Source organism: Glycine soja, chromosome 6, assembly GCF_004193775.1.
Source record: "Glycine soja cultivar W05 chromosome 6, ASM419377v2, whole genome shotgun sequence".
Lineage (NCBI taxonomy): Eukaryota > Viridiplantae > Streptophyta > Magnoliopsida > Fabales > Fabaceae > Glycine > Glycine soja.
Genome location: NC_041007.1, coordinates 13,290,545 through 13,302,947, shown reverse-complemented (window position 1 = coordinate 13,302,947; position 12,403 = coordinate 13,290,545). Strand labels below are relative to the sequence as shown.

Sequence of the window (12,403 nt, the reverse complement as noted above, 5' to 3'; positions counted from 1 at the left end):
ACATTATTTTTAAAAAAAAACTCAAATTATTAATTTTTTTCGATTATTTTACATGAAAGTCTTCATGGTTTTAGACTTTTTAAATTAATTACTATTAAAGTTCAGTTAAAAAGCATACTCTCAAATTGATTCTTTCAATTTTCTTCTTAAATCTAAAATTACTTGTATTTTTCTTATAATTCTAAATTTATATTTATATTTTAAAAAATTATTTAAATTTAAAAAGTATATAATGTATCAAATATTTGCTATTATATATTATTTGAGTCTCGAAGGACCTTATTATTAGTCATATCTACGGGCATTTCAAGTTTTTAATCCTTTTTTCATTCAAGTTATATGATTATGATTTTTCACGTACGAGTTAGTGTTCAAAAAATTTGAATTCTTTAAATAAAATTTTATAGTAATAATATTTGCACATGAAAAATTTACCTAATATGGTATCACCTTTATTAATAATTTAAAATTATCACATGCATTCAAAAACATATTATATACAAATATTTTTGCTCATACTTTTGCTTCTTCCAATATATAAAATATAAAAATGACATAAAGATATTTATTTGCAAAATTTAAATGGCCTGTGTGAAAAGTGAAGAAAATAATCAAAATATAAGTTAAAAGTTAACAATAATAAATAAAAATATAAAGAATTCGAACATGTGACTTTCACGTTATTAGCACGATGCTTTAACCAATTAAGTTAATAAATTAATTATATTATAAAATAAATAATGTTACTATATATAACACTAAAATTTTTAATATATATTTAATGCGTATGTAAATTTAAATAATAAATTTGATGACAATTAATTGTAATATAACTCATACGATTAGCTAATTCGTATGCTTTTTTAATTTATTAATAAATTAATTTTTTTAATAGTAAATGTTTTTTATTTATAAAAAAACCATACGAATTAGCTAATATGTATGAGTTATATTATAATTAATTATCATCAAATTTATTATTTAAATTTACATACACATTAAATATACATTAGAAATTTTAATATTATATATAATAATATTTTTTATTTTATTACATAATTAGTCTATTAACTCAATTGGTTAAAACATTGTGCTAATAATATACGGATTGCATAATTAGTATGGAGGTATATGAATCATACGGATTATATAATTTATATGACTCATAATCCATATGAGAGTATTTTTGGAATTTTATTTTAATATTGGGTGCACAATCAATACAAGCCTGGTGTACCTAACAACACCCAGATTTCGGCTTCAGTTTGGGTTTGTTAAAACTTTGGAGCCCGTAAATATTTGGGCTTTGCTTTTTGCACTCCCTGACATTTATATGTTTTTCTTATGTGTTTTTTTCTTTCTTCAAAATAGTCATTTTTTCTAAAATTATTGTTTAGGACAGATGCATTCAATCCATAGTTGGATCAAAATGTAGAATATGCATTATAGTAGGATCCACAGGTCGTGGCCCATTATCGGGTGACATGTTAGCCATAGATCTTTTGAGTATCAGCTATTAATCATTTAGTCAGTGACAAGGTCTTAAAACAAAATTTTTAATATATTAAAAATTCAATGTAATAAAAAAATTTACTTGATACCTAAAATAAAAATTGATCATTTATCGGAAACCTAGAATATATTTAAGCCATAAAAGTATAAAGATTTAAATACCTTGTTAGTCCTTGCAATTTAGTATTTTTTGCCTTTTGTCTTTGTATTTTTTTTAATTTTAGGATATTTTTGAAAAAAATATTTGAAAAGCTAATTGGTAGCTGAAAGCTTATAAAACAATTTATTAAATCATGCCTATTCAATAAAATTAGAGCTGAAAAATATAAAATAACATATTTTAAAAAAATAATAAAAAAATTGAATAACTATTTTAATAATAAAAAACGAATAAAATATAAAAAATTAGAAGCTAACAATTTAAAAAAATACTTGAAGTAACATTTTTTAAAATGTTAGAAACTATTAAAAGATTATAGAAATTACTTAAGAAAACTTATTAATAGCATAATCAAACAAGTTTTTCAACTAATAAAAAAATTAAAAAATTAAATGAAATAACCTTTCAAATATATTGTTAATCCTTACAAATTACGTTTGTTTTAATTTCCATTCTTTAATTGATTTAAATAATACTTTTTACCATTTAAACCGCTATCTTTTTATTATAAAAGTGTATCTTTTTACAATTTATTATAAAAAATCATACTTAAAATTCATATTCTGCATAATCAATACTTCATCCACTGCTACGTTACCTCTTATGTTATTACTCTCTCTTCCTTCGTAAAACATAATTATCTAATTCATGATGATAAAAGAAAGTGATTAATTTATTTGATAGTAATAAATTTATCTTAAATTTATAACTTTTTTTAAAATTATTTTTGTTATTAATACTTTTTTTCTTCTAATAATTTTTCTATACATTTTTTTTCTTTTAATAAGACATATTTTTAGTCTGAAAATATTATTGGATCTTTTAGAAAAGAAGAAATATTATTTTAAATTTAAATCTTATATATAACAACGAAAAAAATATTTGTTTTATTCGTATGAATAAAAACACCTATGAGAGAACTTATAATAACGTAAGTATCTATTCAAACTACTGAACTAAATTTCTTGATACACTTTTTATGCTTTCTGACGACTGAGACCATAACTCATCCGATTTTGTAATTTTGTAATCAAACCAGCTCATGAGTCCGATTATTATTATTATTCTTATGTTAAAGTATCAGGTATATGCATTCAATTACCTAATTAAAGAAACATTTCAATATAATTGGCTGCTGTGGGAAGCCTCGTTGATGGTCATCCTCGTCCAGTTCTTGATGCCTTAAAAGACTAAAAAAGGGTGTGTTTGAAAAACGAAGGCAAAGAGGTACATAGAAAAGCATATTTAAACGGATTGAAAGATAGATAGCACGGAGTAATGAGTGTGTTTTTCTGATGAAATTCGGTGCAAAAAAAGTAAAAGCAGGCATTGCACTGCTGGACATTGAAAATATGTTATATGGACCCCCTAATGTCTTCACATATTTGTCAATTCACACATGGGAGGTCTTCTGCTATGCCAGACACATTGCATTCAAATAAATATTTGAGAGGCGTGTTTGAACTGGAACCAAGAAGTACAATTTGCCCACTTCAACAAAAGAAATACCATCTAACTATCGCATAGAAGGATATTGGATAATTATAAGACAACTATACTTGCAATGCTGCTGAGTGCTGATTGATCATATTTATAGATTAAGAGTAACAACACCATGGTATTTCATATAAATAAAATTTAGTTAGTCCCTTTAGAATAAGAAAATTCATGTTAAAGGAATAAGGAAAACATTATCCCCTCCATATGCCAATGGACATTTATTATTTGCATTACGAGATTTTTTGGGGGGGAACATTTAAATTAAATTATAAGAAATGATCTACTTTATCTTAAGTCTTCTAAAGAAATTAGAAGGAATTTTTTTTTTATAATAAACTAATCCAAAGTTTTAATAACTTGTGGACATGACTAACATTAATATTCTCAAAGCTTTCGAGTTGTATATATAAGAAGTACCAGTTCAGTGACCCAGATCTTAAAAGTTGATACTACAATAATTCAAAAGTTAAAATTATTGTTGATCTTAAAAGTAATCCTATGTCTTCCAAACTGTATTTGTTTGAATGGATGGCTTGTATGCTGGAATTAGTGAGTGCATATTTTTGTTCGACTTGAAAATTCAAACTGCCCAAGACACGCATTAATTATAGAAGTTGCTTTTAAGTATCTAAACAAAATTGAAATCCCATTTGGCCTATGGGCAGAGAAAATCCAAGGCTTTTAAAATGGCAAATAATAAAGCTGATATAAAGTCTAAACTACAGTGCGAGATATTCAAGAATTCCAGACCCATGATAGATGCTTGTGTGATGTTTTCTATCAGTGCCTGGGAACACGGATTATGACAGATCAAACATATTTTAAAGCTTGGCTACAGACAAAAAGACAAATATATTGATAAAAAAAGGCCCCACCAAAATTTACATGAAATTTATACAGATAAATAGAGCAATTATGTCCTCCTCCAAATATATGAATAAGAATTCAAAAATCAAAAGATCCCCTCCAACAATGATAACAATAATAAATAATTAAAGAAACACAGAAAAATTATATATGATTGAAACACATGATCACGATTATCATTAAAACTTTCCTCTTCTAGCAGCAAAGTCCACATCTTTGAAGCTTTGAACATCTTGGGAGATAGAAGTGAATGCAAGAATGTAATCAAGTAACCCATGTAGGCACTGCTCTTCTCCATCTCCCTTATGGATGTACATAACAATGATAAGATTCTCAGTCAGAAGAAGGCTTGACCTTCAAGCGGTACAAGAGCTTCTTCTTCTTAGAGCTTTGATTGTCAATGGTGAGAACCACTTTCCCAGGTTCACCAATTTTGTAGTTGTTGCAAAGCACCGGTTCTTCTGATGAAGCAACCTTTCTGGCCTTCTGGATGATCACAGTATAGCTTCCCTCTGAAGTTGGCACAAACTCTGCACCGTAGCTCACGTCCCACCCTATTACTCTGAGCTCCCAAGAGAGTAGCGAGTTCTGCATGATCCCAAGTGAACAAAATGTCAATGCATTACACAAAGCTATCAAGGGAAATGCTCAACAATTCTCTACTTACTCTATGAACTCACATATAGTAATGGAATGACTATAGAGTAAGATTCAATTACTTATCTAACCACTTGAACTACACAAGGTATTCATTTCCAAATTTAATCCCATGACCTATAACTAACTGGCTTCTAAATTATTATGTGCATGTTTGGTTTGAAGTTGGAAATGTTGTGCTCACGTTCTAAAACAAATCAAACGAATAAAAGCAAAGAGAAAGCAAAAACAAGGGTCATGATCCGTTGGCAAAAATACTTTTGCCTCAAACAAAATTTTGCACCTTAGAACCAAACATGCACTATAATATTGTATTGAACCTAACTATTCAATTCCATGAATAAACAAAATGAATATCTTTAGATTCAGACTATTGAAAGGATAAACTGTTGATTTTATGTTAGAATTCTCATTTGTTTTCTTTGAGTTTTAATTTTAATAATCAATGTTGGATACTAGATGATCTAAAGATTCAACATGAACTTCTCTCACCAATTCTAGTGAGCTAAATTTGTAATAGCTGACAAATTTTGCATTCAAGATCAGTTATTATTTTAATAGCCTATAGCTAATAAGCATCACAGTGGTCTGTATATATATTATTCAAGATCAGTTATTATTTTAATAACTTAGCTAATAAGCATCATAGTTGTTGCTTTTTAGCCTAGATGGTAGAAAACAACAACTTAATTAGCAGTGGAAAAAGATTTTGGCTCTAAGCTGTATTTAGAACTGAAACAAAATTAGGCCACTTATGTTTCAATTGAAGTATGATCTTTGCATGTTTATTTTATTATTCCTTATTTACTACTAGTAATTTATGGTGTATTGCCCGAGACATCTCATCTCGGGGCATGGGTCTGCCTAATTTGTCACATGAAACAAAAGAAATAAGTACTAAGCAAGAATGAAAAGGATAATATTAAAATCTTGTGAACAGAGGGAATCCTAGGAAAGACTCCGCATTTCGATGCTGCATTCATTGGATTCTCCCTCAATCGAGATCAATCAATTCCGACAAAAAAACACAAAGGAAAGACCAAACCCACCTCAGTAACTGGAAACTCCACGGTATGTTTTGCTGCTGACCTCACTGTAATTTCTGTAACAGCATCCGAAATTCCGAACTCTCCATCTTTGCTTAGTCCACCATACTTGACCGGAAGTTGCTCTGCAGCAATGTACCTGAAATATCCAAATAGCAATTCAAGCTACTCATTAGGACACAACAACAACAACAACAACAACAAAGCCTTATCATGTGAGTTTGGCTACATGAATCACACAACACTCATTAGGACACAAGAAACAAGAAAAAGATTGAGTGTTAACCTCAAAAGGGTCTCAGCTGATTTGGAAGGTCCAGCAAAGACAAACTTGCTTTTGGTTCTCTGAGTAAGAAAGGGACTTATCATCCTGTTCACTGCCAAGTACCACCATGGCACATTGATAAACACCTACACCAACAAAACAATAAAGAACATCAATAAAAATGTAACACGCATTGGAATAGCCTAGAAAAATGTTGGAAATTGTAGGGAAACAAATGATTTATCATTGAATTAAGGTTTTAGAAAAAATAGTCTAAAACCGCAATTTTGGCCTATGTGAATGTGGTTGCATGGGCTACATTTGTCTGCAACAACGTGACAAAATAGGCCTTGGTGCTGATGCCAAGGCTGCATTAGCCACATTTATTAGCAGTTTCCTGCCATCTCAAAGATTGTGACCATGGTTTAAAAAAAACAGTATGTGACCACAGTTTTGGTCACAACATCAAGATTTTTCGAGTCATTGCAATCACAATTGCGGCCTCATCAATCACATTTGTACATTAAGAATTACCAGAAAAGACGGCGACAACAATTTAAAACCTTAATTTGAAGAGTTGCAACAAAATAGGCCTGCATTGGCCACAATTATTTGCAATTTCTGGATAACATAAGGATTGCAACCAAAATGTGAAATCTTTAATTGAAATTAGGAGGGCATGAAGATGCAGTACCTGTTTGGCTACAAACTCAGGATAGTTATCCTGAAGCAGCTGCAGGGCCTGTTTGGTAGCCTGTCTAAGCTCCCACTTAGAAGGGCCAGGAGAATTCCTGAGGTCATTAACCTGAACAATGGTGCATATCCCACCAGGGTTAAAATCCAGCTTCCTGATACTCTTCTCCAGGAACTGAATCCTCCACCTGAGAAACCTATACCTCTTCTCCTCATCAGAGAAACTCTTCTTGTACAACTCCTTGTTCTGAAACTCACCATAGATGTTGTAACACACAGGGTGACCCTCCTTGTCGAACCCATGCATGTACACCGCCTTCTCCAAACCATCACCACCCAAATCCTCCTCCAACAGCTCCTCCATCTTGAACTCCTTCCTCCACCGAATCGTGCTCTTTATCATCGCCAATGCCTCCTTCACCTTGAAGTCCCGAGCACGAAGAAACTTCAACAGAATCACGTCGCTTCTGTCATCAGCGAGAAGCGGCACACCCCAAATGCAAACCTCTTCGGGAGAAGCAGAAAGTGAAACAGCTTCCACCTTTGGTTCCTCGGAGACAGTCACTGTCACAGACACAACGCTTTCTTCGATGGCTTCAACGGTTTTCGCTCCATCCTCGTCAGCAGAAGCAGAAACCGCCACTTTCTCTTCAACAACCTCAGTTTCGGTTACCGTAACTTCTGCAGCTTCTTTTTCTGTCTCTTCTGCCACGTCAGCAGCATGTTCCTTCTTTTCTTCCTCCACGGGTTTCTGTTCTTCCTTGTGTTCGGGTTTTTCATCTTTGGGAGGGTTAGTTGTAGGTACCTCGGATAACTCGTGGTTGTTGAGCGCTTCTTGAATGAGTTGTTTGAGTTCTTGCAGAGCCTTTTTCTCGGTTTCAGGTAGGTCGGAAACAATGGTGCTTTCCTCCTTGAAAGAACCGGATTCAGGAACGTTGTCGTCACCGCTTGGTTTTGAAACAACCTCGGACTCGGTTTCAGCTGTTTCGGGAACGTTCTCTTTCTCCTTCTCTGGCGAGGTTTCTTGTTCTTGTTGTGCGTCTTTCTCTACGGGAACAACAACGTCGGTGGTGGTGTCTGGTTTCTCGTCAGCAGGTGCCACGTCAGAGACCACCACCTCCTCTGGAGTTGTGCTGGTCTTTGGAACTTCCTCGGCCATGGTAACAACAGTGACACTTTCTTTGACCTGAACGAACAAAATTTGAAGAGAGAGAATATGATGTGAGTGAAGAGAAGTGATAGTGGAAGAGGGACTTATAGAGAAGGACCAGACTGTGCCAGCTAGGAAACTGGGCCAAATTTCCATTAAGTGGGCCCCGGCCCGGATGTAACGGTGTTTTACACTCTGTACCCAGCATGGTGGACCTACCGGCCCAACCAGTTACATTTCGAAGCGTTCCAACGGTCCCATTGAGGGCATTCAAATTTCATGTTAGATTAAGATAAATAATCAAATTTAGTTTCTAAAATTATAAACAATGTGATAAATTAATCCTGTCATTTTTTAGTGTATCATATTTTCTGGATAAATCACTTTTGTCATTAAATTTTTCATTATAAAGTTATAATATTTAAAGTTATATTTGTTGAGACTAATTTATCATTAAATTGTTTGAATGATTAATTTATCATATATTTTACAACAAAATTTGATTTTTTTTTAACTTTAAAGACTTTTTTATTAAGTCTCATCTTTTTATGAACGAATTTAGAGATTTAGTGGTCTTTAGATTAATTTATGGGAAAAGAGAGGTTTGAGTCCGTTAATTGGCATTTGATGATGGGATTGGACAGTGAGTTGCCCACATTTGCCTTGGATGCGTTCTGCTTTGTTGGCGACTGTTAGCTGTACCTTAGTTTGCTTTCAATTGCAGCGAAGCCGTTGAACAGTTTCGGTTTGGCCCACGTGGATGATTATTCAGCTGTAACGTGAGATTCGTCTCATAAAATATGCGGAAAAGGAACTAATCGTGGGCGCTAATATTTATGTTAAGTTGTTAACAATGATTAGTAATAACTTGCTTGGTTTAAATTTTGAATTAAATAATAGTTTTTTTTAAGAGAATTGAATAATTGTTGCAACATTGGATGTTTGTTTATTTTAATAATTTTATTCCTAAGTTCATTGAATAACCGCATTAAGTAATTGTTTGCTTTTTAAATATCCATGTTGTGGTACGATCATCTTCTTTATTTTCCTTCCTACTAGTAGGTAGTGCTGTTAACAAGAATGACGGAACTTTCATGTTTTATTCTTTATGTTTTAAAAAAAAAAAATTGTTGTCTGGACTCGTTTTAAAAAGAGGGTCCAGCTTTATAACAAAGTTTAGAATGTTCAATTAATGAATGAATTCACTAGTAATCTTAGTTTTTTTTGTTTTTTGTCCAACTTAGTTAATATTTCCAATTTCCATCGGACATTTTGTTATGGGACCTTCTTATGCGTGCCAACTTGTCTGAAAAATACTAAAACAGTAGTTTTTTTCATAGAAAAAAAAAAGTGGTGATCCAGCTTTGGTAAGAAAAAAAAGTGATGATCCAGCCCAAGTCTAATAAGCCCAACTTAAATATCAGTAGAATCTATTATTTCAGTTAAGAACATATCTTCCTTTTTTGTTTGACTCAAAAAAAAAAAAAAAAACTTTCTTTCAACTAAGCTGGAGTGAAGCTGTCAAAGTAAAATCAGCTAATCTTGGTTGGCTCACTACAAGTCTAAAGAAAGTGGGCATGTATATCCTACACCTCTCAAAAGACTCTAGCAGACAATAATATACCTTTGTCATTTGTCAGGCATCCTCATTCTAGAATCATTATTCTTGAATATGATATTCTTTCAAAATATAGTTTTTGTATTATGGAATACCTATTTGGGAGTAGGTTGCCAAAGTGCTTATTCTATTATGAAGTGGTTATTTTGAAATATGAAAAATTATATTTCAAAATAGTTATTCCAAAAGAATATCTTATTCTGGAATGACTATTTCGAAATATGATATGTTTTCAAGATAACTATTTCAAAATATAATTTTTTGTATTTCAAAATATGTATTTTGGAAAATAAGTTTTCATATTCCAAGAACATTTTTATTTATTTATTATAGAATAGTCATTTCAGAATAAGCAACTAGACCCCCCTTCCCTTCTTCAAACTTGAACTTGTGTTGCCAAACCGTCATGTTGATGTGTGTCGTGTTTGCACCTCCTTGCCATCTTGAACCTCCTTATCACCAAGCCTAGCCACCACCATCACCGTTCTAACATAGTTTCCAGGACCCCCTCCCCTTCATCATTGACCCTCTCCTAGCTTTGTTCTCAACAAGTCCAACCACCACCATTGACAATTGCAAGTCATTGCCAAAAGGATGACGACACGAGAAATGGATACATGAACCTTGGGTGGCATCACATTCATATTCCAAAAGAGACGATGCTTGAGTGGTAGAGGAAAGAGGGAGAGGAGGTGTTAGGGCTAAGGGTATTTTTTACCATTGAGGCTTTTTGGAAGGTGTAAGATTCATATTGAGAGATACAAGATATAAGTTGCAAGTGAGCTAACCTAACTCAACTCATTCTTAAGCAAATTAAGAAATAATCAATTTGGTCCAACCCATTGTACCTTCATAGTTTGTTTTTTTGTTGTCATCAATGTAGATTTGTAGGTTAAATGAGTTGACTCACCTAAAATAAAACGTTATTTTAGTTTTGGTGATAAAATATTAAAATAATTAAGGATGGTGTATATATATATATATATATATATATATATATATGATCAATAGATACATGTTCAAGAATCAAAATGCATTTGATTTTTCAGTTTTTTGCGGTTATTCATAAACTTAATTTTTCTTGTAATTTTTATCATGTTTATGTCTTTTTTTTTTTCAATTTCTAAAGTTTCATGTAGATGAATCTAATTAGATAAATTGTATATCTTGAATCAATTAAAAAAAATTAAATTATTCCTTAAAATTGAGAATGGTAAGTTTTTTTTTAAAAAAATTTACATGCCATCAATTAAATAAGTAAAAATATCATTTTAGAACTTCTAAAAATTAAGAGACAAAATTAAAAACAAAAAATAAGTTAAGAACTATATTTTGACCTTAAAATAATTTATCTTTAAATAAAAATTAGTAGATTTTAAAATTAGTTAAAAATATAATTATAACTAACCACAAATTTTTATTCATGGAAGAAAAATTAAATTATAATAAAATATCATATAAAAATGTTCATCTTGTTGGTGTTCCACGCAGCAATAGGCGACCACTTCAACTTATATTTATTTTTTGTGTATGGGATATATTTGTAAGGAGAAAGAGATATATTATAAAGGATGGGTTTCATAGATATTGCATTCATGACCATTACAAGTTTTTTTAAAAAAATTATAATCCCTTGTACATCATTTTCATTACAAGTTTTTGTGAAGCTTTGGAAATCCTTTCTTCATGACCTCCTCTTGGGTTGGGTATAACCCCCTTTTGGGTGATAACCATCTCTTCAAGTTGGTCAGATGAGGTGATTTTTTTAATATAAAAAGCTTTATTTATAATTCTAGCATCCTAATCTCCTAAATCTAAATGATAAGATCAATTCCTAATTTTTATCTAAACAAATTCATAATAATTTTAAATCTAAATAATATCCTTAATATTTGAAACAAATAACAAATTGTTAAAAATAAACCACATTATTTTTTTTTTCTATACTAAAGATATCAAACATATCTCAACATCAACCCCACGTCTAGGCAGCATAGGCAAAGGTTTCAAGAATTATTCAGTGTAAATTCTTAATATGCTTAATTTTTTATATATGAAAGAAATTCTTCATTACAAAAGCCATCAGACATCATCAACTACAATTAAATAGCATCGAGTATCCAGCCACTATTGTTTATATTTGGCCATTAAGAAACCCGAATCATTTTATATCCCATGCATGATGTATCCAAATACCAAATTACCAACACTTGCCAATTTGCTATTGCAAACCCAAAAGTGGTGGATTGCAAAAACAAGACATCGTTAGGACAGGGTGAGCCAGAGAGGAATTTTTTTGAAAGAAAAGATACATTTTTTTGAAAGCCATCGTTAGAACATATTTATTTATTTTATATAATTTTACATGTCATTTACCAAACATACAAATTCCAAAACAGCTTTAATGACCTCTCAAGTCTTAATAATTTATTTTTTTAAAAAATCAAGTCTCAATCAATCTAACTATCCTAAACCATCTTTGCTTCTTCGCACGAAACATCATAAGTACAAATTTGACGAATGACATGATTTTTTTTATTCAAAAAATAATTTAATTGTTTTTAAATAATGATATAGAAAAAGGATATTTTTTTCTCCTTCATTGTAAAGTAATACGCTTGTTAATTCCCCCCCCTGTTATGCAATTTGCTCATTCGCAAAGAGGAGAGTAGAACCTAATGGCACAATTGTGATCGAGAGTCCATGCCAATTACTGATCCATATTAGTATTGCAAGAATTTTTGGTTGATGTAGCCTTCTCAAAATGTCATCGCAAAAACTTCAAAAATGTTGATGTTGGAGTGAGGATCGTAGTCTAAAATTAACAATTTTGTTAAAAACCTTAGTAAGAACAAATATTTTTCATCTTCTACCTCAACTAAGCGTGTATTTAGATAAATGTTAATAAAATTGATTTTGAATTAAATTAATTTTG

The 12,403-nt window shown here is 31.2% G+C and overlaps 1 protein-coding gene across 1 annotated transcript; it reads right to left on the bottom strand.

The window, feature by feature from the left end:
- Positions 1–4,005: 4,005 nt before the first annotated feature.
- LOC114415908 (patellin-3-like) lies at positions 4,006–7,941 on the bottom strand. Its single transcript, XM_028380774.1, has 4 exons — positions 6,702–7,941; positions 6,029–6,153; positions 5,746–5,881; positions 4,006–4,627 (listed from the first exon to the last, which is right to left on the bottom strand). The coding sequence occupies exons 1-4, from the start codon at positions 7,857–7,859 to the stop codon at positions 4,373–4,375; spliced, it is 1,674 nt and encodes a 557-aa protein (XP_028236575.1). The 5' UTR covers positions 7,860–7,941; the 3' UTR covers positions 4,006–4,372.
- Positions 7,942–12,403: the final 4,462 nt, after the last annotated feature.